Source organism: Hyperoodon ampullatus (assembly GCF_949752795.1).
Source record: "Hyperoodon ampullatus genome assembly, chromosome: 5".
NCBI classification, from domain to species: Eukaryota; Metazoa; Chordata; class Mammalia; order Artiodactyla; family Ziphiidae; genus Hyperoodon; species Hyperoodon ampullatus.
In genome coordinates, this window is record NC_136918.1 from 138,378,563 (window position 1) to 138,401,994 (window position 23,432).

At 37.6% G+C, this 23,432-nt stretch overlaps 1 protein-coding gene across 1 annotated transcript in view; it reads left to right on the top strand.

Annotated features, from left to right (window-relative positions):
* Positions 1–23,432, top strand: part of TTC3 (tetratricopeptide repeat domain 3) — a gene marked incomplete at its 5' end in the record, with an annotated part of 140,575 nt that overhangs the window by 79,543 nt on the left and 37,600 nt on the right. The window contains 7 exons of the mRNA XM_079704134.1: positions 1,525–1,776; positions 4,561–4,607; positions 5,594–5,650; positions 6,653–6,726; positions 14,028–14,192; positions 19,847–20,894; positions 21,817–21,882. Coding sequence (XP_079560260.1) covers positions 1,525–1,776; positions 4,561–4,607; positions 5,594–5,650; positions 6,653–6,726; positions 14,028–14,192; positions 19,847–20,894; positions 21,817–21,882 — 1,709 coding nt within the window. The remainder of the gene's footprint in view (positions 1–1,524; positions 1,777–4,560; positions 4,608–5,593; positions 5,651–6,652; positions 6,727–14,027; positions 14,193–19,846; positions 20,895–21,816; positions 21,883–23,432) is intronic.

The window sequence follows — 23,432 nt, forward strand, 5'->3', positions numbered from 1 at the left end:
AAGGACTGCAGAAGGCAGCTGCAGAGAGTTGTTGACTAAACTAGATGGTGATCTCTTCTGGTACCAGGGCCTTGTTTGTCCTGGTGACCAGGTTGGCTGCTGCCTAGTGCCTTGGATGATTCACTTGGCACCTGCTGGGTAAAAAGGCTAGTGGGAGCCACAGCAGGGCAGGCCCTTTGAGCAGCAGTCTATAGAGAGAGCCTGCCTGACCTGCCTTAGAGACATGGAGCTGATAGAATTCCAGGGTTTCAGAGAATATATTGATACGTTTCTGTCAGTAGAGACAAAGTAAGATGGCAGCACACTCGGTGTAGTTGATAACTAAATGGTGCTGTGTTGAGCGTACATCTCCATGGGTTTCTGGCCCCGGACAATTTCACCTAAGTGGTGATTGCTATTAGTGTCTACTGACAATCAGACGAGTAAATTATAAAGGTATGTCTTACTTTAACCTGCTATATTTAACAAAGAGCTGAGTTTAAATGCAGTGGGAGCGGGGGTTAACGTTTCCGTACTAGGTGTGATATGCTCCCTTCCCCTTAACGAGCACATGCTTTGATGTGAGCCATAGATGGGGATGTGAATGTGGTATTTCCTCATTGCTGATTCCCTTGAACCTTGTATGAGTATTTTATGTGATCCCTGATTCTGGTGTTTAAATACACTAATTTTTCATGTAACATGGCTTCTGCAAAGCTAACTATTTCATCTGGAAGAAACAGCTGTCCAGGGTAATTTTAACTTGGCAATCTCTGCTTCATTTGCGGACTGAGAACCTGTGGTCCGTCCTGTGTTAGAGGCGTGTCGGGGGAGAGAACTGAGCCAATCCTTGCCTTTTGGCGGCTGTGTTAGTAGGTAGCAGGTGTTCACCTTTCAGTAGTGGCATGTGAAGTTGCAGCCACCCCTTTCTCTGAGTTGGAGAAGGGAGGGATAAAAGCGGGAATAGTGACCACCTCGCATCTTGTGAGGAGGGTAAGGAGCCATGATATTTTGGGGGATAAGGTGTAGTTCTTGGAGGTGTTGGGGTGAAGAGTTCGCCCATTTTCTGTTCTATAGGCACTTGGGAAGTTCTGTATATTATTGATATTTTGTTATTATGGAGTATATGTAGAAAAGCATTGTAAAATCTTGCCAGCTTATACTAATTGGATTGCAAATCATTACGAAGTAGTGAAAAAGTTATTGTAATATTTTTAAAGGAATTTAATGCCTTTAAAAATGCCTTTTAAAGGCACTTAATTCATTTTATCTCCTAAGTCTGATAAAAATAACTATATTAATAGAAACCTTGGGCCTACCTTGTTCAACTAATAGATAAGAATTATTATAGTTAACATATTAATGTGAAATTGTGTTTCTAAAATGCATAATAGCTTGAACAAGTTTGTTCTCAGTTATTTGAACGTTTTCACTGAAAATGTAAGCAAACTATAGTAGAACTGCTTTCAGAGATGTGAAACTGAATGTGATTTTACAGCAAATAATTTCCCCCTTCTTCTGACTTGGGTTTTGTTTTTATTATAGGCTTAGATGCCACAGGACCTTTTTTTTCTCGTTATGGGGCCGCTCTTAAGGAGCTTGATTTTAGCATCATGACTTTTCTCTGGAATGAGAAATATGGTCATAAACTAGGCTCTATAGAAGGAAAGCAGCTTGATTATTTCTGTGAGCCAGCGTCATTGAAGGAAGCGCGATGTTTAATATGGCTGCTGGAAGAACACAGAGACAAGTTCCCAGCACTGCATAATGCTTTGGATGAATTCTTTGATATAATGGGTATGTGGACTGAGTTTCAGTTTATATCTAGTCTTAGAAAAAATCTCCAAAGGATCTAGCTTACTTAAATATTTAACAAAGAAAATAATGAAAATTATTATGGTACAACTGGCTTATTTGGGGAAATGAGTGTTAAGAATAGTAATTTTTTTTTTAAATGTCATAAAACCTTCTTACTCTGTGGAGTTACGTGTTGTAGAGATATTCAGATGGATACATTACACGGACTGTACACCATACTATTCTCATCGTAGGTATTTTGACGGTGTCATGGCAGAGATTGTATATCCAAGGGATGGAATTTCTTAGGAAATGGCTTGATTTGTAGCATTCAAGAAAACATTGGCCTGCAGAAGTAGGCGATGCTTGCAGAATCTAGAACAGATAGAATATGTATTGTAGTGGGAAGAGCCTAGAGCTGGGAGTCAAGAAAAGTAGGCTGTGGCCCAGCTACTTCCCTAACTAACTCAATTAATTAGAAACTTTCTTTTACTAGTGCTTCAAGGCCCTGTGCTAGGTGTTAACAAGGAATTCAGAAATGCTTACGCCAGTCTCTGCCCTCAAGGACCTTATGTCTCAGGAAAGGCAGTAAAATGAATATACAGATAACTGTACTATGGGAGAAGAGAGGACCAGAAAAAGTGCTGAGGGGTCCTCCTCGGGGAGCAGGAAAGCCTTGGTGCAGGCGTGGAGTCCAAGTCCAGCTTTGAACATGGAGGTGGAATTTGACAGGTTGACATCCAGAGTTAGAGACAGGGTGGAGGGGACTTGAGGGGGCTGCTTGGATAATGGCATGGAGTCCAGGTAGAATAGGTTAACTAGTAGTTAATTCTTTATAGAATTATGGTAGTTAATTCTTTATAATTCTTTATAATAGGTTAACTAGTAGTTAATTCTTTAGCTTCTCTTGAATGTTAGTTTCTTCATCATTAAAATGAGGAATTGGAGCCAGTGATCCGTGTGATTCTGTTTTGTTCAAAATTTTAATATTCTTAGATTCTAGATTAATTTAAATTTCTTGTCTTTGGTACTGCATGTATCTCTTAGGATAACGCCTGGCCCCTGCCCCCCACCTTTTCCCTTAGCATCAGAAGTCTGCTTATATATTGTCAGGAGTTAGACTTTCAAGTTTTGTGCCATTTGTTTTAAAGGGTACAGGAAAAGGTCTGGCCTTGTACAAAAATGTTATGCATTATGAAGTTCAAATGCAGTATAAGGAACTGAAAGGCTTACTTTTGTTGTGGTTCTCAAATACAGGTGGCTTTATTTTCCTAGGACACGGCTTCATGACTGGAGGTGACATGCTTCTTGATAGCCTGAATTTATTGCCATCAGTTTGCTGCTGCTGGTAATAAAATGCTGTTCTGGGACTCAGCTTGCAAAACTCAGTGCACGTTTGGATCACACAAGATAACTAAAAAGGACACAACCCTCTCATTATGTGTTTTCCCTGATTCTTATGTTCTATACCTAAAATATACAGTCCATCCAGTTGTGACTGTTTCTCTGCTTTTAGTCATAGGGTTGGAAGCCACCAGCCAACAGATTTTCAAGTTCACTACTTGTGCCTCTCACCCTCATCCCAGACATTTTCAGTTTTGTCTCCTTTCATTTAAAGGAATGACTGTATTTCTTAAAACTTCAAAATCCACTGATCTTGTAAATAAGGGTACTCAATAATATCACCAATGCCGTGATAATTGGGAGACCCAGACTCTCCTGGACCCTGCATGCGTATTTCCCTGTTGGAATTTCTGTGTAGATGGCCAAGAGACCCATTAAGAGCAATATGGCTTAAGCCACTTGTATCTCTAGAGACCTGTTTTTCCTGGTTATCTCAGATAATAACGTTTTCATATTGTTTTTAAGCAGGAAACTCTGAAATTGGTCTCCGCCCTTCCTCTTGCCTGTTACCCCATGTCTCGTTTGTTGCCAATTCAAATAAGCTTTATTTTTGATCAGCCCTTCCCTGTCTACCTCCGCTTCCCTGGGCCAGGATCTTAATAATCTTTCCATGATTACAGGAGCCTCCAAACTGGTCTCCATGCTTCTGACCATCCTACTCCAAATCTTTCTCTTATGTTGCTGTTAGTGACTCTTCTAGAACATCTGTCTGATCCTATAAGTATTTTGTTTGGGAAGCACTTGCTTCATTGTGCCTACAAATTGAATTCACATTGTCTTGTCTGGGTTCATCAGCACTCTCCCCATCTGCCCTCTGAATATACACCCCACTTCCTACTGTGTCCAAACCTGCATTGTGCTTTCCTTGCTCACATCCCACCCCTTTGCTTGTTCATTTCAAGTCTAACTTGTTCAAGTCTCCTCCTCCCCACATCCCTCCCTGACCCCTGACTCAGGCCACTCCCCTTGAAGACTTTATTATTTTATCAGCTTTGTTTCCACTGTATTTGCTGTGGCATTTAGCACACTGAGCTATGAGTGTTTGCCTCTTTGTGTAGCTTGCAGGACATGAGGTTATCGATGGCAGGGACTTCTCTATACATGTCTGTATTCCCTGCACCTAGCATAGAGTTCGGTGCCTAGAAAGCAGTCAAATTATGCTGAATTGGATTGAAATTTTGTGGTTCTTTGTAGTTGGTTTTCCGATGAGTTAGCCATTTTGCTCTTGGTTTCTAAGCTAAACTTATGTCAAAGCCAAATAAGGAGTAGAACATAGTGGATGTTAGTAGTATCTGGGGTGGTTTTCTTTAAGGCTTTAGTGTATCCTATGGCAATATAAACATTTTGTTTCCTCACAAAACCATCTGTATCTTCCTACAGACAGCCGCTGCACTGTATTAAGGAAACAGGACAGTGGTGATGTGCCAGTAAGTTATTTGATCACTTTCAATGTTCTGTGCTAATTCGTGTCAAGCAAAGGAAGAGAGGAGGACCCAGGCCAGTGTTTGTTTACATCACAAGAGGCGCCCCAGAACCAAATCTTGAGGACTTCTGGATAACGTGTACGATTTCCTTAGAAAGTTAATCCCAGTCTTCCTCTCGGAATTGGAACAACAGTCAGCACACTCTGAAGTTTAAATTAGACAATGTCCATAAGTTTTCACAACTAATAAATGTTAATCATAGATATAGGAAAGGAGTTCTTGAGTCATCTGCTGGCATAAAAATGAAAGGTTTATCTGTAATGATTAAAATGGCAATGTTTTGTTCTGTAAGGAAAACAAATGGACTTCGTTTTGAGTGGCTTACAATTGAGCTTAAGTTAAAATAATTCCAGAGTTGTCTTCCTTAGTAGTTTGTGGCAGTTTTCAATCAGAAGGATACTTGTTTACTGATTTTTAGGATCAAGTCATCTATACTTGAAATTTTGTCTTAGTCCACTCTATTAGACACTGTCTGGCAACTATAGAAACACAGCTGACGTACCCCATGGGAAGTTAAATGCTTCTTCTGAATTCACTGTTTGTGCCCTGGTGTCTGGCCAGCTGTAGAATGTTGAGTTTGGTTTAGTAAAAGGAAAATCATTAAAATATGATCAGCATATAACTGGAATTACTTAATAAGTCTGATTAATTACTTGAAATGACATAAACCTTGTTGAAAATGAGTACAACATGTTAGGTTGGAACAATTTAATTTTAGTTATAGCATTAGGCATCATTTAACTTTTTCTTATTTTCTATTATAAATCAAAACACTAGGGCTTAACACACTATAGTGTTAATTTTTGTTAAACATTTCATGTACTTCAGCTCAGGACTAGTCTATGAAAATCAGTATGGTATCTTTATAATATATGGCAGCTTCATAATGCTGTTATATGAGTGTTCAATAATTTTTTTTTATGTTTTAGTTTAATTCTACCAAGATGAAAAACAAAGGCAAGAAAAAGAAGCCAAAAGATTCAAAGGTATGGAGCATTTTCTGTATTGATTCTTGTCCAAAATAATTAATTGAATATATAAATAAATATAAATAAGAATTAACCAATTCTTGGGATATTTTGAAGCATTTTGTAGAGAAAGAATTTCTAGCCTTTCATCTAAAGGTGTTTTGGCAGTCTTCTACATTTTGAAGAAGTTTAAGGTTCATGTCATATATAAGTAATTCTTGAAAGAGATTCTTTATTGTCCTTTTTATTTTCTAGATATTTCCTAGTGAAATCATTGTCATAATGTAGGACTTTGTATGGCTGGTCATAGAGCAATGTGACCAAGGCTGCTTTGGGATCAGGCAGACCTGGGTTCTTATCTTGGTTCTACCAATTGTTATTATTTTTATTATCTGTGCAACCTTGGGCAAGTTATTTGACTTCCGTGTGCCTTAGTGTCATTATCTGTATGACAAGACATGATACCTATTATTAATAACTAATAGAAGTATTATCTAAAATATTCAAAATAAAGATACTGAATACTAATCATCATGACAATCTCAGAATTGAAAGGCTCCCATCCTTCCTCTCACCTAAACCTCTGCTTCAGGCACATGAGGTAACTAGGGCATATTTTTAAGTCTTATGGTGGGTTCTTCGTGGCTCTCATGTATTTGGGGGATCAAATAGGGGGCAGGGGTTGAAAAAGTGAACAAATATTAGGGGAGGATGAGAGCAGCTTATAAGTTCCAATAAAACTTTTTATCTTTGACTATATGTCTTTAGTTTATCTAAAATGAGAGTTTAAACAGTGATAATAAAAAAATTTTCAGGGCGTTAGAAGCTACCTAAATGTTAATTTGTGCCTATTTTTGGCTGTTGAAAATTTTATTACTGTATGTTCCTGTTCACAAGAAAATTTAGATCAGTCGTATATATTGGCAGTTTGTATGCATATTTATTTATGTAAGCATTCATCAGTTTTAGTGGTAATTTTAAGGTGGAAAATCCTTGTTATTTTTCTGTCTTTTAAACCAGCCTATGTTAGTTGGGTCTGGAACCACTTCAGTCACACCAAATAATGAGACTGTCACTTCAGGTGAAGACCATAAGTAAGTACAGTCTGAAAATTTTTGCTTTATTTGAACTTAAAAGTGGTATTAATTTAATGTACTTTAAACTTGTGTTTTATTTCCCTAACTTCTCTAAAGATGTGCATCTATTAATGACAACCTGATGTGACCCCTCATGGTTGAATTTATAGCGTGGCCTGTCAGTGTTAAGAATTCATATAAACGGCATTAAAATCACAGGGCTGATGACCTTCATTTGATAAGTTTGAAAACTTACTATGTGCAAGATACTGTGGGAAGATCCTAGAAAATATTCTTTAAAATGTTCAATGAAGAGAATGTCCTGTTGATAATTACTAGGAAGACGTTTTGGAGGCTATAAATGATGTTGTGGTTTTAACCTTAGATGTTAGTGATTTCCAGTGGTAGCTGGTTGTTGAAACTGAGTTTTCAAGAGACAAATAGACATAAGAAATAAAACTAGTGAGAAGCAGTGACCTTTTTATATCATATTCCTATATGGACCAAAAACCCACAAAATTTTTTTCCCCTCACATTTCTTTTTTTTTAAATTAAATTTATTTTTTAAGTTATATTATTACTATCCGCTTTTTTTTGAATTTTATTTTACTTATTTTTTATACAGCAGGTTCTTATTCGTTACCCACTTTATACATATTAGTGTATACATGTCATTCCCAATATCCCAATTCATCACACCACCACCCCCCTGCCACTTTACCCCCTTGGTGTCCATACGTTTGTTCTCTACATCTGTGTCTCAGTTTCTGCCCTGCAAACCGGTTCATCTGTACCATTTTTCTAGGTTCCACATATATGCATTAATATACGATATTTGTTTTTCTCTTTCCAACTTACTTCACTCTGTATGACAGTCTCTCGATCCATCCACGTCTCTACAAATGACCCAAATTTGCTCGTTTTTATGGCTGAGTAATATTCCATTGTATATACATGCAACATCTTCTTTATCCATTTATCTGTCGATGGGCATTTAGGTTGCTTCCATGACCTGGCTATTGTAAATAGTGCTGCAGTGAACATTGGGGTGCCTGTGTCTTTTTGAATTATGGTTTTCTCTGGGCATATGCCCAGTAGTGGGATTGCTGGGTCGTATGGTAGTTCTATTTTTAGTTTTTTAAGGAACCTTCATACTGTTCTCCATAGTGGCTGTATCAATTTACATTCCCACCAACAGTGCAAGAGGGTTCCCTTTTCTCCACACCCTCTCCAGCATTTGTTGTTTGTAGATTTTTGATGATGCCCATTCTAACTGGTGTGAGGTGATAACCTCATTGTACATTTGATTTGCATTTCTCTAGTAATTAGTGATGTTGAGCAGCTTTTCATTTGCTTCTTGGCCGTCTGTATGTTTTCTTTGGAGAAATGTCTATTTAGGTCTTCTGACAATTTTTGGACTGGGCTGTTTGTTTTTTTAATATTGAGCTGTATGAGCTGTTTATGTACTTTGGAGGTTAATCCTTTGTCCATTGATTCGTTTGCCAGTACTTTCTCCCATTCTGAGGATTGTCTTTTCGTCTTGTTTGTAGTTTCCTTTGCTTTGCAAAGGCTTTTAAGTTTCATTGGGTCCCATTTGTTTATTTTTGGTTTTATTTCCATTACTCTAGGAGGTGGGTCAAAAAAGATCTTGCTGTGATTTACATCAGAGTGTTCTTCTGATGTTTTCCTCTAAGAGTTTTATAGTGTCCAGTCTTACATTCAGGTCTCAAATCCATTTTGAGTTTATTTTTGTGTATGGTGTTAGAGAGTGTTCCAATTTCATTCTTTTACATGTAGCTGTCCAGTTTTCCCAGCACCACTTATTGAAGAGACTGTCTTTTCTGCATTGTATATCCTTGCCTCCTTTGTCATAGATTAGTTGACCATAGGTGCATGGGTTTATCTCTGGGCTTTCTATCCTGTTCCATTGATCTATATTTCTGTTTTTGTGCCAGTACCATATTGTCTTGATTAGTGTAGCTTTGTAGTGTAGTCTGAAGTCAGGAAGTCTGATTCCTCCAGCTCCGTTTTTTTCCCTCAAGACTGCTTTGGCTATTCGGGGTCTTTTGTGTCTCCATACAAATTTTAAGATTTTTTGTTCTAGTTCTGTAAAAAATGCCATTGGTAATTTGATAGGGGTTGCATTGAATCTGTAGATTTCTTTGGGTAGTATAGTCATTTTCACAATATTGATTCTTCCAGTCCAAGAACATGGTATATCTCTCCATCTGTTTGTATCATCTTTAATTTCTTTCATCAGTGTCTTACAGTTTTCTGCATACAGGTCTTTTGTCTCCCTAGGTAGGTTTATTCCTAGGTATTTTATTCTTTTTGTTGCAATGGTAAATCGGAGTGTTTCCTTAATTTCTCTTTCAGATTTTTCATCATTAGTATATAGGAATGCAAGAGATTTCTGTGCATTAATTTTGTATCCTGCAACTTTACCAAATTCATTGATTAGCTCTAGTGTTTTTCTGGTGGCATCTTTAGGATTCTCTATGTATAGTATCATGCCATCTGTAAACAGTGACAGTTTTACTTCTTCTTTTCCAATTTGTATTCCTTTTATTTCTTTTTCTTCTCTGATTGCCATGGCTAGGACTTCCAAAACTATGTTGAATAATAGTGGCGAGAGTGGACATCCTTGTCTTGTTCCTGATCTTAGAGGAAATGCTTTCAGTTTTTCACCATTGAGAATGGTGTTTGCTGTGGGTTTGTCATATATGGCCTTTATGATGTTGAGGTAGGTTCCCTCTAAGCCTGCTTTCTGGAGAGTTTTATCATAAATGGGTGTTGAATTTTGTCAGAAGTTTTTTATGCGTCTATTGAGATGATCATATGGTGTTTCTTCTTCAATCTGTTAATATGGTGTATCACATTGATTGATTTGCGTATATTGAAGAATCCTTGCATCCCTGGGATAATCCCACTTGATCATGGTGTATGAGCCTTTGAATATGTTGTTGGATTCTGTTTGCTAGTATTTTATTGAGGATTTTGGCATTTATATTCATGAGTGATATTGGTCTGTAATTGTCTTTTTTTGTAGTATCTTTTTCTGGTTTTCGTATCAGGGTGATGGTGGCCTCATGGAATGAGTTTGGGAGTGTTCCTGCCTCTGCAGTTTTTTGGAAGAGTTTGAGAAGGATGTGTGTTAGCTGTTCTCTAAATGTTTGAATAGAATTCACCTGTGAAGCCATCTGGTCCTGGACTTTTGTTTGTTGGAAGATTTTTAATCACAGTTTCAATTTCATTACTTACGATTGGTCTGTCCATATTTTCTATTTCTTCCTGGTTCAGTCTTGGAAGGTGATACCTTTCTTAGAATTGGTCCATTTCTTCCAGATTGTCCATTTTATTGGCATGGAGTTGCTTGTAGCAGTCTCTTCGGATGCTTTGTATTTCTGTGGTGTCCGTTGTAACTTATCCTTTTTCATTTCAAATTTTAATGATTTGAGTCCTCTCCCTCTTTTTCTTGATGAGTCTGACTAATGGTTTGTCAATTTTGCTTATCTTCTCAAAGAACTAGCTTTTAGTTTTACTGATCTTTGCTATTGTTTTCTTTGTTTCTATTTCATTTATTTCTGCTCTGATCTTTATGATTTCTTTCCTTCTACTAACTTTGGGTTTTGTTTGTTCTTCGATCTCTAGTTCTTTTAGGTGTAAGGTTAGATTGTTTATTTGAGATATTTGGTGTTTCTTGAGTTAGGATTGTATTGTTATAAACTTCCCCCTTAGAACTGCTTTTGCTGCATCCCATTGGTTTTGGATCATCGTGTTTTTGTTGTCATTTGTCTCTAGGTATTTTCTGATTTCCTCTTTGATTTCTCCAGTGATCTCTTGGTTACTTAGTAACATATTGTTTAGCCTCCATGTGTTTGTGTTTTTTACATTTTTTTCCCTCTAATTGATTTCTAATCTCATAGCATTGTGGTCAGAAAAGATGCTTGATATGATTTCAGTTTTCTTAAATTTTACTGAGGCTTGATTTGTGACCCAAGACGTAATCTATCCTGGAGAATGTTCTGTGTGCACTTGAGAAGAAAGTGTAATCTGTTTTTGGATGAAATGTCTTATAAATATCAATTACCAATTAAATCTATCTGGTCTGTTGTGTCATTTAAAGCTTGTGTTTCCTTTTTAATTTTCTGTTTGGATGATCTGTCCATTGGTGTAAGTGAGGTGTTAAAGTCGCCCACTGTTATTGTGTTACAGTCGATTTTCTCTTTTATAGTTGTTAGCAGTTGCCTCATGTATTGAGGTGCTCCTATGTTGGGTGCATATATATTTATAATTGTTATATCTTCTTCTTGGATTGATCCCTTGATCATTATGTAGTGTCCTTCCTTGTCTCTTGTAACATTCTTTATTTTAAAGTCTTATTTTATTTGATATGAGTATTGCTACTCCAGCTTTCTTTTGATTTCCATTTGCATGGAATATCTTTTTCCATCCCCACTTTCAGTCTGTATGTGTCCCTAGGTCTGAAGTGGGTCTCTTGTAGACAGCATGTAATATGGGTCTTGTTTTTGTATCCATTCAGCAAGCCTGTGTCTTTTGGTTGGAGCATTTAATCCATTCACGTTTAAGGTGATTCTCGATATGTATGTTCCTATTACCATTTTCTTAATTGTTACGGGTTTGTTTTTGTAGGTCCTTTTATTCTTCTGTGTTTCCCACTTAGAGAAGTTCCTTTAGCATTTGTTGTAGAGCTGGTTTGGTGGATTCTCTTAGATTTTGCTTGTCTGTAAAGCTTTTGATTTCTCCATCAAATCTGAATGAGATCCTTGCCAGGTAGAGTAATCTTGGTTGTAGGATGTACCCTTTCATCATTTTAAATATATCATGCCACTCCCTTCTGGCTTGTAGAATTTCTACTGAGAAATCAGCTGTTAACCTTATGGGAGTTCCCTTGTATGTTATTTGTCATTTTTCCCTTGCTGCTCTCAAGAATTTTTCGTTGTCTTTAATTTTTGTCAATTTGATAACTATGTGTCTCGATGTGTTTCTTCTTGGGTTTATCCTGCCTGGGACTCTCTGCACTTCCTGGACTTGGGTGGCTGTTTCCTTTCCCACATTAGGGATGTTTTCAGCTATAATCTCTTCACATATTTTCTTGGGTCCTTTCTCTCTCTCTTCTCCTTCTGGGACCCCTATAATGTGAATGTTGTTGCGTTTAATGTTGTCCCAGAGGTTTCAGGCTGTCTTCATTTCTTTTCATTCTTTTTTCTTTATTCTGTTCCACAGCAGTGAATTCCACCATTCTGTCTTCCAGGTCACTTACCGTTCTTCTGCCTCAGTTATTCTGCTGTTGATTCCTTCTAGTGTATTTTTCATTTCAGTTATTGTATTGTTCATCTCTGTTTGTTTGTTCTTTAGTTCTTCTGGGTGTTTGTTCTTTAATTCTTCTAAGTCTTTGTTAAACATTTCTTGCATCTTCTCCATCTTTGCCTCCATTGTTTTTCCAAGGTCCTGGATCATCTTCATTATCTTTATTCTGAATTCTTTTTCTGGGAGGTTGCCTATCTCTACTTCATTTAGCTGTTTTCTGGGGTTTTATCTTGTTCCTTCATCTGGCACATAGCCCTCTGCCTTTTCATCTTGTCTGTCTTTCTGTGAATGTGGTTTTTGTTCCACAGGCTGCAGGGTTGTAGTTCTTGCTTCTGCTGTCTGCCCTCTCTTGGATGAGGCTATCTAAGAGGCTTGTGCAAGCTTCCTGATGAGAGCGACTGGTGGGTAGAGCTGGATGTTGCTCTGGTAGGCAGAGCTTGGCAAAACTTTAATCTGCTTGTCTGGTGATGGGTGGGGCTGGCTTCCCTTCCTTTTGGTTGTTTGGCCAGAGGCGACCCAACACTGGAGCCTACCCGGGCTCTTTGGTGGGGCTAATGGTGGACTCTGGGAGGGCTCACGCCAAGGAGTACTTCCTAGAACTTCTGCTACCAGTGTCCTTGTCCTCACGGTGAGCCACAGCCACCCCCCACCTCTGCAGGAGACCCTCCAACACCAGTAGGTAGGTCTGGTTCAGTCTCCTATGGGGTCACTGCTCCTTCCCCTGGGTCCTGATGCGCACACTACCTTGTGTGTGCCCTCCAAGAGTGGAGTTTCTGTTTCCCCGAGTCCTGTCGAAGTCCTGTAATCAAATCCTGCCAGCCTCAAAGTCTGATTCTCTAGGAATTCCTCCTCCCATTGCCAGACCCCCAGGTTGGGAAGCCTGATGTGGGGCTCAGAACCTTCACTCCAGTGGGTGGATTTCTGTGATGTAAGTGTTCTCCAGTTTGTGAGTCACCCACCCAGCAGTTATGGGATTTGATTGTACTGTGATTGCACCCCTCCTACTGTCTCCTGTGGCTTCTCCTTTGTCTTTGGATGCGGGATATCTTTTTTGGTGATCTCCAGTGTCTTCCTGTCGATGATTGTTCAGCAGTTAGTTGTGATTTCGGTGCTCTTGCAAGAGGGAGTGAGCAAACGTCCTTCTACTCCACCATCTTGAACCAATCTCTCTCTTCCCCCACGTTTCTTAAATGAGTTGTAATAACAGTTGGCTTTGCACATTTCCATGGATCCTTTGAATGGAGGAATTGTTTTAAGTTAAAATAATAGTAGCCTATAGTTTGATAGCACTTATATACCAGGCACTATTTTAAGAGCTTTTTATGTATAACTCATTTAATCCACTCTTCTTTCTAGGAGATAAGTAGTATTATCATATTCATTTTACAGATAAGGAAACTCAGGCACAGTGTAGTTGAGTGTCCAAGGACACAAAGCTTGTACATAGTGGAGCCAGAATTTAAATCAGCAGTCTGGTTTAGAGCCCACACTCAAACTATTACATCTTTTTAGAGTGCTGGAATCTTATACTGTTTTTTTAAAAATCTTTTTATTTAAGTACCTTTTACCAGTCTCAGTCTCATCTTAACTTAAATTGATAGCAGTTATAATAAACTATTTCATTTTTCTCTTTAACGGGTTACAATTAATGCAACATTGATTTTTTTTAAAACCAGAATTTTAAAAAAAATTGCTCTTGGTAGCAAGAGTAAGTAATTAAAAGTACTTAGGTATCTTGTACCTTACTTAGTAGTGAGGTATCTTGTACCTTATTCAGTAGTCACGTATCTCATACCTTACTCAGTAGTCAGGTATCTCTTGACTGTAATTGTGGAAAGGTAACTGTTCTGCATTAAATTCTCTGGTAGTGTTTTTTTGCATCCTGAAGTTGAGTAATATATTACTATCTTTATTTCAATTTAAATGTTACTCTGGGCCACCTGAAAGTTAATTATTCACAAAATTGTGTGTGTGGTTTTTTTTATCAGCAAACGCAATTCAAATTCTGCGGGCCCATTTGTAGTGCCTGACCATCTTCGTCACGATGTAGAAGAATTTGAAGCTCTGTATGAACAGCACAGTAATGAATATATTGTCCGTAATAAGAAGCTGTGGGACATTAACCCAAAACAAAAATGTTCAACTCTATATGAGTAAGTAGTTTAATATTCCTACAACTATTATACTGAGGCTACCAGTTGAAGATCTTAAGTTGTTTACTTTTGTCCCTTTATGTTTATTAAAGGAATCACTGATTGGCTCACAGACTCTGGGGAAGAAAAGTGTTTTTATGGCTTTTGTCATGTATTACACTAAGTTAATTGAGGATTTTTAACTATTACATTTAGAATCCTAATGATTATTAGTTTTGTCAGTTTGAGCTGCTAATGTAGATTCTGTCTGTTTCCAAAACTGTCCTGGTTATGTCCTGACAGGACTGATAAACAGTTTCCAGCCATAATCTTTTATCATGAATTCCAAAGTATATACATTTGACAAGGAATAGTATAATTATTTGATCTCATTGTCCTTAATGTTGATGATGCAGTTGTTTGGCATCTCCTAAGTCCAGTGACAATTAATGTAGCTTGGTGAAGTACTACCCTTTTATTGGGGAAGGGATACCAGGATCTGGTTATTACTTCTGCTGAGATAGTTGTCCAGCTGTGATGGTATAGAACACGTATAGAACCCTGTATCTCTTTATTGTATTGAAAACTTGACTTCCCGACATTTATCTAAGAAAAGAGAAACAGACTTTTCCTTTAAAGAAACTTTGGGCTGAATTACTTTTGGATTGAAAATATGAATGTGAAATTAACACTAGGGGACTTCCCTGGTGGTCCATGATTCAGCACTTCTACTGCAGGGGGCACGGGTTCGATCCCTGGTCGGGGAACTAAGATCCTGTATGCCACATGGCATAGCCAAAAAAAAGAAAAGAGAAATTAACACTAAAGTCAAGTCTTTGTGGGGTGGATACAGTAGTAGAGTAAAGAGTTCAGGAAAATCTAGGAAACGTTTACCTTTTTTGTGTGTGTTTTTTAGCTTGGCATTAATAAGTTGTGCATGATGCCTTCCTTAGGAAAAGAAGTTGAGGGGCAAAGATCTGCAACAGAAAATTAATTTGAAAGCAAACTCCTGTCTCAGAAAAGAGGGGATATATGTATACGTATAGCTGATTCACTTTGTTGTACAGTAGAAACTAACACAACATTGTAAAGCAACCATACTCCAATAAAAATTAATTTTAAAAAAATGAACTCCTGGAAAACCCGTCACTCATCTATAATTTGGTTATTGTTACTTCTTCTGTTTTTCTCAGTTGCATTGTTCCTATTCAGTCTTGTTATATCCTCTTGGATCCCTTTTCATGGTTTTTCTTCAGAGTTGAAGTGGTGAGCAAATCATATTCTCAGAGAACTGGATGACAACCTGGAATCAGCTATAAAACTATACTAGTATTTCTTAAAACATGCTGGACTTTGCTTCAGGCATCCAAAACTGAAGCTAAACTGTAGTTTTCAGGAGCTTGCTTCTCAAAGAATTTATTACCACTATAAGTGGGAAGAAATTTAATAAGTTTATGAGAAACCAATAGCCTGACTTGTTTGTGTATTTTGAGATAGAATTTATATCTTATAATAGGAGAAAGTCAAGAAGTTACAGGAAGTCATACCTCAAAACAATTCTTTCCTTGAATTTTCAAAAGTAAACATGTAATGATTGGCTTAAGAATGATTTTTTTAGTGGCCAATGGGTAAGAGAAAGAAAAATAAAATTATTGTATATGAAAAGAGTGTAGAATAGAAACATATTAGACAAGAAGTCAAGAATACTACGATTGGGCTTCCCTGGTGGCGCAGTGGTTGAGAGTCCGCCTGCCGATGCAGGGGACATGGGTTCGTGCCCCGGTCCGGGAGGATCCCACATGCCGCGGAGCAGCTGGGCCCGTGAGCCATGGCCACTGAGCCTGTGCATCCAGAGCCTGTGCTCCGCAACGGGAGAGGCCACAACAGTGAGAGGCCCGTGTACCGCAAAAAAAAAAAAAAAAGAATACTACGGTAACTGCTGTTAACTTTTTCTTGATGTAAGTATTTCAGTTTAAAGTAGGGGGTTGGACTGATTTTTGTTTTCAGTGACCTCCACCTTGTTCTAACATTTTATGATACACATAGTTGAAGCAAAATAAATTTAAATAGGTGGCATTCTGCATTCAGTTTTTCCTAACACCTGTTTAGTATTGTTAATTAGTCAAGATTTATTAATAACCACTTAAGGTTAAGCACTGGGGAAGATTTCAGAAAAAGTAGAAAATGTAGTTCTATCACGCAGCTTACAAGAAGCAGGAGCGCAAAATTGATCATTGGTTGAATCACAGTGTATTGCAAATAAAAATGACTTTGTGCAATAAGAATTGGGTTTTTTCTCCCTATCAGTCTTTGCCTACCAAAAAGAAAATGTGGTTCTTGCTTACTTGTCATGCTCTCTTCCAAGAAAGAGGGAACTGGGTCCTCATCTTTAATCTATTTCTTTAAAAAAAAAAAAAAAAAAGGAATCATGAGCATGTAGAAAACAGTGATTTTTCAAAGGGGCACAACCAGAATAGTAGGATGGGAATGCTTTTGGAAATATTTTTCCCATTCCTATCCCTTGCCCCTGTTCTGACAGTGACATGCACTAGCACTGTGACAGTCCATTAAGGACCATTTAAGACACTAATGATCATCACTGAGTTATGAAAATATACATACACATATTTGCAAAAGGGAAAATATTTGCAAATCACATATCTGATAAGGGGCTAATATCCAAAATGTATGAAGAACTGATACAACTCGATATCAAGAAAACCAAACAGTCCAATTAAAAAATGGGCAGAAGACCTGAATAGCCATTTTCCCAAAGAAGACATACAGATGGCCAAAGGTACATGAAAAGGTGTTCTGCATCATTAATCATTAGGGAAATGCAAATCAAAAACACAATAATGTAATAACCTACAATGGAAATTAACCTGAAAAAAATATATATAACTGAATCACTTTGCTGTAAAACCTGAAACTAACACAATATTATAAATCAACTATACTTCAGTTTAAAAATAAACACACAATAAGCTATCATCTCCATCTCATACCTGTTAGAATAGCTTTTATCAAAAAGACTAGAAATAACAAGTGTTGGCAAGGATGCGGAGAAAAGGGAACCTTTGTTCACTGTTGGTGGGAAGGTAAATTGGTATAGTCACTATGGAAAACAGTTTGGAGGTTCCTTAAAAAATGAAAACATGTACATGTATATAATACAGCAACTATTGTTATCTGTGGTAAAATTAACTTTATTATTACTTTTATCACTTCTGTCAAGCACACCATGGCCAGTCTTTGCCTCAGGTTCTGAAGTGCAAGAACACTGTCCCTATTAGAGTCTGGATTGTGAATAAATCATATTTGTGCTATCTGGGGCCCCATGTTTATCTACAGAGACTATTTTTCAAGGCTAGAAAAGCATATAAATAGAGTTAAAGTTCATTTTGTGTTGCATTTCAAATAACAATCACTATAAAAATTTTATTCACAATGTGGTTATAATACTATTTTTCTTTGGGCTAGGGAACCTTGTTGAATTAAATTTTGTTCTGTTTGAATGTATGAAAAATTCATTGCTCTTTAGCCAGTGGAAAAATCGTGGAGGCTCTATTTCTTCGAAAAAAAGGTGCATATCCTTTCAGACTTTTTATTTTATTTTTTTGGCCGCGTCGTGTGGCATTCGGGATCTTAGTTGCCCGACCAGGGCTCCAACCCACGCCCCTTGCAGTGGAAGTGTGGAGTCTCAACCACTGGACCAGGGAAGTCTCCAGACTTTTAAAATGTTTATATGTATGAAATATATATTTTGGACTTTATAAGCTGTTATTTAACTATACACTCAGCTTTGTCATTTGCCCTTTTCACCTAAAAATGCATGGTGAGTATTTTTTTGTATCCTTAAGTATTCTTCAGGAATCTGACTCTTATTAGTTACTCAATAATCATCACCATATCTATATCATCATTCATGCTGCAAACTCTTGAAAAGCTCTTTGCTAAATTACTGGTAATGGATTTCTTTCCTGTGGTCTCTGTTCTTTAGTGATCCCATTTTGGATTTAAGTATTTTAATGCAGGTAGAAAGGCTTTATTATTATTATTATTATTATTTTTTTTTTTTTTTTTGCGGTATGCGGGCCTCTCACTGTTGTGGCCTCTCCCGTTGCGGAGCACAGGCTCCAGACGCACAGGCCCAGCAGCCATGGCTCACGGGCCCAGCCGATCCGCGGCATGTGGGATCCTCCCGGACCGGGGCACGAACCCACGTCCCTGCATCGGCAGGCGGACCCTCAACCACTGCGCCACCAGGGAAGCCCAAAAGCTTTATTTTTTAATGATTCTTTTTAGTATTCATCACGGAGAGCAAAAAGTAAATACACATACACCACTGATGAATTATCTGCTGTTGCTTGTGGCAGCTAAACACCAACTGGAAAGGTCTCTCTTGGGACAGATTGTGGGGTCAGTGTTATTTATACCAATTGGCCAGAACCCTCAGAAAGGGTTATTGTTCCTGAGGCTACAGTGATTTGCTTCTTTTTACCTTATTACCCTCCCTCAACAGTTTCTGCTTTTAGAGATTTCTCATTAAAAATGAAGTTTGATTAGAATCTTAAGGCAAACACTTATTTAACCTGTTACCTTGCAAAACAACATGTATGTAGGGGAGTTTCTATTGCAGAGCTTATTCTAAGGGGAAAATGTTTATCAGAAAACACTTTAAAAGAGACTGACGGCTTTTAAGTATTTAGATCAGCAGTGCAGACAAGGAGAAGTGGCTTTTGGTCTTTATGTATCAGTATAGCGGTTGCTTTGAATAGGGATTAATCATTTGTAATTGTCCTATGCATTTACGTGCAGCAGCATCTGCACATAAAGTGGTTTTCTTTTGCTTCAAAGAAGTATTGTTTTTACCTTCTTCCCGATTAAGTTATCTTCCTGGTTAGCTTTAATTTACTAAGAATATTCCTTTGGAGGTTTTTGCTCTTGAAAAAGCCTTCTTAGTGTACATGGTATGTGTCTTTCTTGCTAGTTGTGCCACTGTTACAGACTGAATACCAAATTCAAATGGGAGAGGAAGCCTCTTTGAGCCTGGCACAAGAATGGCAAAAGAGCATGGCCCCAGAACTGGAGTGAACAAACCCAATCCACAGATGGAGGCAGGTTAAGGGATTGGCCCCATTACTGTGGATCTGATCCTGCACTGTGGTGGTTTATTGATCAGACCTGATTGATTTCAATAATTCTGAATCATTGTATATTCCTAAACAGAGAAATGTTAATAATTTACTATATGTAAATTCTAATAGGATTTTTTTGAAATTTGATTTCCTTTTTTCATTTGATGTTCTTGTTATTGATAGCCTTATTTTTCTTGAATAAGTTTCTTTGCTTTTCATTGTTTTTTAAAATATATTGAATAATTATTTAACTGAAACTTATAAAAATAACTTTTTAATCTCCTTTTGTTTTTTTCCCCAAGATTTTTTAAAGGACTATTTTCTGAGGGGTAAACAAAATTTTATTTATAGTATCATTGATTACAGTTAGCCTTTCTCAGATTTAATATGAGTATAATATATTTGATGGGGAGGTGTCAAGATCAGTTAGAAGTGAAGTAGTATTTTACTTCGGGAGAAATTTTGGGAAATATTTTTTTCAGATAAACATGTACAAGTACTTCCTTATAATAACTTATGTAAATTTTTTCCTAGTTATTTCTCTCAGTTGTTAGAGGAACATGGTCCCTTGGACATGAGTAACAAGATGTTTTCTGAAGAATATGAGTTTTTCCCAGAAGAAACTCGACAGATACTAGAAAAAGCAGGAGGTTTGAAATCTTTTCTCCTGGGATGTCCTCGTTTTGTTGTGATTGACAACTGTATTGCATTGAAGAAAGTTGCGTTACGGCTTAAGAAAAAGAGAAAGAAGAAAAACATTAAGACAAAAGTAGAAGAAATTTCGAAAACAGGAGAGTATTTACGAGTTAAACTACCGCTGAATCCAACTGCTAGGGAATTTAAACCAGATGTGAAATCCAAACCAGTGTCTGACTTATCTTCAGCACCAGCTTCTGAGGATGTGAAGCCCTACCTTACATCTGCTAATTCTCCCCAGTCACCTTGTGAAGCTGTGAAGCCGAAACTAATTTCCGATAATTCTTGCAAATCAGTTTCTGAGGATGAGAAGCCCAAAGGGGTGTCTTCTGACTCTCCCAAACCAGTCTCCGAGGAGACAAGTCACAAGCATGTCTCCTCTAATTCTCCCAAACCGGTTACGGAGGATGTGAAACCAACCTATTGGACTCAACCCCAATTGGTCACAGGATACTGTACGTATCTTCCCTTTCGGGGATTTGACATTACCCAGACACCACCAGCGTTTATAAATGTGTTACCGACTTTGCCCCAGTGTAGCATTTACGCACCTCTGGCCAGAGTTTCTTCTGAATATCAGCTGCAAAGATCAATACCAGTGGTGCCGTCTTTTGTAGCCAGTGACATAACAGAAGTGCATTTTGAGGGCCATGATTTCAGTACTGAGAATGCCCCTGGTAACCAGATTGCCTCTGAAACACAGATCCTTCAGGAATCTTTGGAAATACCAGTAAAGTCACAGTGCATCACGGATGGTGTTGATACAGCCCAAAGTGAGTCTAACAGAACTGAAGACCACTGTGGAAATTCTGCCAAGCAGGAAGTAAAACCAGAAAGCACCAATGAAGTAACAGATATTCCACATACACAAATGGTTGCCGTACAGGTAAGACTGAAAATAGAAAGTCTTCTTAATACTAAAGTTAAATTTTCCTCTTCATTTTTCACTGCCATTATATTTACTAAAATTCTTTAAAATGATGGACTTTATGAACCCTTTTGTAGGGCGTGACAGGTAATGCCAGAAGGAATTTTTGGGTTTAGTAAATAACATCCTTCTTCCTATCCAAGTTTTGCACCAATTGAGAAATAAGATAGTGGAACCAGCAGATGGAGCCAAAACATCACCTTGATAATTAATAAAAGTATGGCAGGAAGATGTGGCTGTTTCTGTAGAGTGCATGTCCTAAGAGTGAAGCCCATGACATACCAGCTTCCCCACCTAGTTACAGCAGTGCTGGACTAGAAGGCCACCTAACTTGGGTGCCTGCCCCTAAGACATAGTGCACGGAGAAGGAAGGGGAAAATGTGCTTTCTGCATGAGCAGCTCCCAAGAAAAAGAAAAAAGGAAGAGTCTGGGCTGCACATGCCCAATTCTCCTACCAAATCAGGGGAGGAGTGAGGGAGTTAAAAGACACAACCAGATGGAGAGAAACAAGAGAGATGTGAATAAAAGTTCCTTCCTAACAAGCACGAGAATAAGCTAAGGTTTCTCTATAGTTAACTTCATAAGGCATGAATTCATTAAATCCTTATTGGTTATCCTCCTAGTCATTAAGTTTTTTGCTTTCTAGAAAACTTAGCAGAATTATGTTAACAGTAATGAACCAAAATCATTTTCACTTTTACTAATTATAAATGATCACTTTTTCCTGTTACAAATATTTGTAGAAAGCATGGAACATTATCTAAATTGGCCAAAAAAAACCTTGAAAAAGTTATGGGCATGTTTCAAAATGTTATTACATGATGGATTTATTTTACTAGAACAATTGAGATAGACTGAATGTGTTTGTTTTGCCCCAAAGGTGTCTTGGAATATAATGCATCAAGAAGTCAATACTGAGCCGTATGATCCTTTTGAGGCACAACAGGTGAGTCAAAATCATATTAAACTCTTTAAAGGTTTAATTTTCTTTACTTTTAACTAGATGGGAATGACGAACTTAGAACTATTTTGAAGCCAGTTATTCCATACAAAACATTATAGAATAAGCTTTAGAACATAACAAAAAAATTATTGTTTTGTTGTTATTGTTTGAATTTGGGAAGGAGAGGCAGAGGAAAAGGTAAGTTTTTTCCAGCTTTACTGATTGTGAAGTCTAACGGCTTTATTGTTTTAACTGGTATAATGAGCCTGTGTTAATTTATAAGTAAAAGCTTATTCACATGAGTAACACAGAAGTTATTATAAAAACCTTCACCTCTTTAAGAATGATTCAATTAGAAAATCTATTAGTATAATTACTGTGTTAACATATCTTAAGAGAAAAGTCATTTGATCAACTCCATAGTTGCTGATAGGGTATTGGAAAAAATTCAAGTTTTTTTCTTGACTACAACTCATAATCAAATGGGAATAGATGAATACTTTTCAACATGCTTGTATCTTTCTTAAGCCAAATGCGTCATCTTGCTTAAAGGTTATATATCATCATTAATATTTATTATTATCCTGGAGATATTAGCTGACAAAATCAGATACGAGAAAAAAATAAGACTTTAAAGGTGGAGGTATAAGTATCATTATTTACAGAGGCTAAGACTCTGTCCCTGGAACATCCAAAGTGATCAACCGAAAACCCAATACCAAAATGTAAGATAATTCAGAAGGTTGATTGGATAAAATTCCTTTCCATATATAAACAACCCATTGCAAATTATATTAAAGAAAAGATTATGTTTTCAATAGCATCAAAAAGATAAAATATGTAAACCTGTGAAAGAAGACTCTAAAATGCTACTGAGACACACAGAAGACTTAATGGGAAAATGTTAAGTGTACTTGAATAGGAAGACCTATTATTAAAGAGATTGTTTCTCTCTAAAGATTTTAATTTAACACAGTCTCAAAACAAACATGAACAGAGTGTATTAGTTATCTATTGCTGCATAACAAGCTACCTCACAATTTCTATGAGTCAGGAATGGAGGAGCAGTTTAGCTGGGTCATTCCAGATATTTCTTATGAGTTGCAGTCAAGGTGTTGACCTTGGCTCAAGCATCTGCAGGAGTAACTGGGACTGGAGGTGCTACCTCCAGGATGGCTCATTCACATGCCTAGCAAGTTGGTGCTGGCTGTTGGCAGGAGGCATGAGTTCCTTGCCTGTGGACCTCCACCTAGGGCTGCTTGAGTGTCCTCCTGAGGCCTGGCTTTCCCCAGAGTGGGTGATCCAAGGCAGAAGTAGCAGTGGCTTTCATGACCTACTTTAGGAAGTCACAGTGTATCGCTTCTCCTGTATTTGTCTTGGTCACATAGACCAACCCACCAACCCTGATACATTGTAGGCGAGGATTATACAATGGCATGAATACCAAGAGGCAAGGATCTTGGGGGCCAGCTTGGTGGCTGGCTACTGCATAGAATTTATTTGAAACTGGACAAATTGATTCTAAACTTCATATGGAAAAACAAACATCAAGA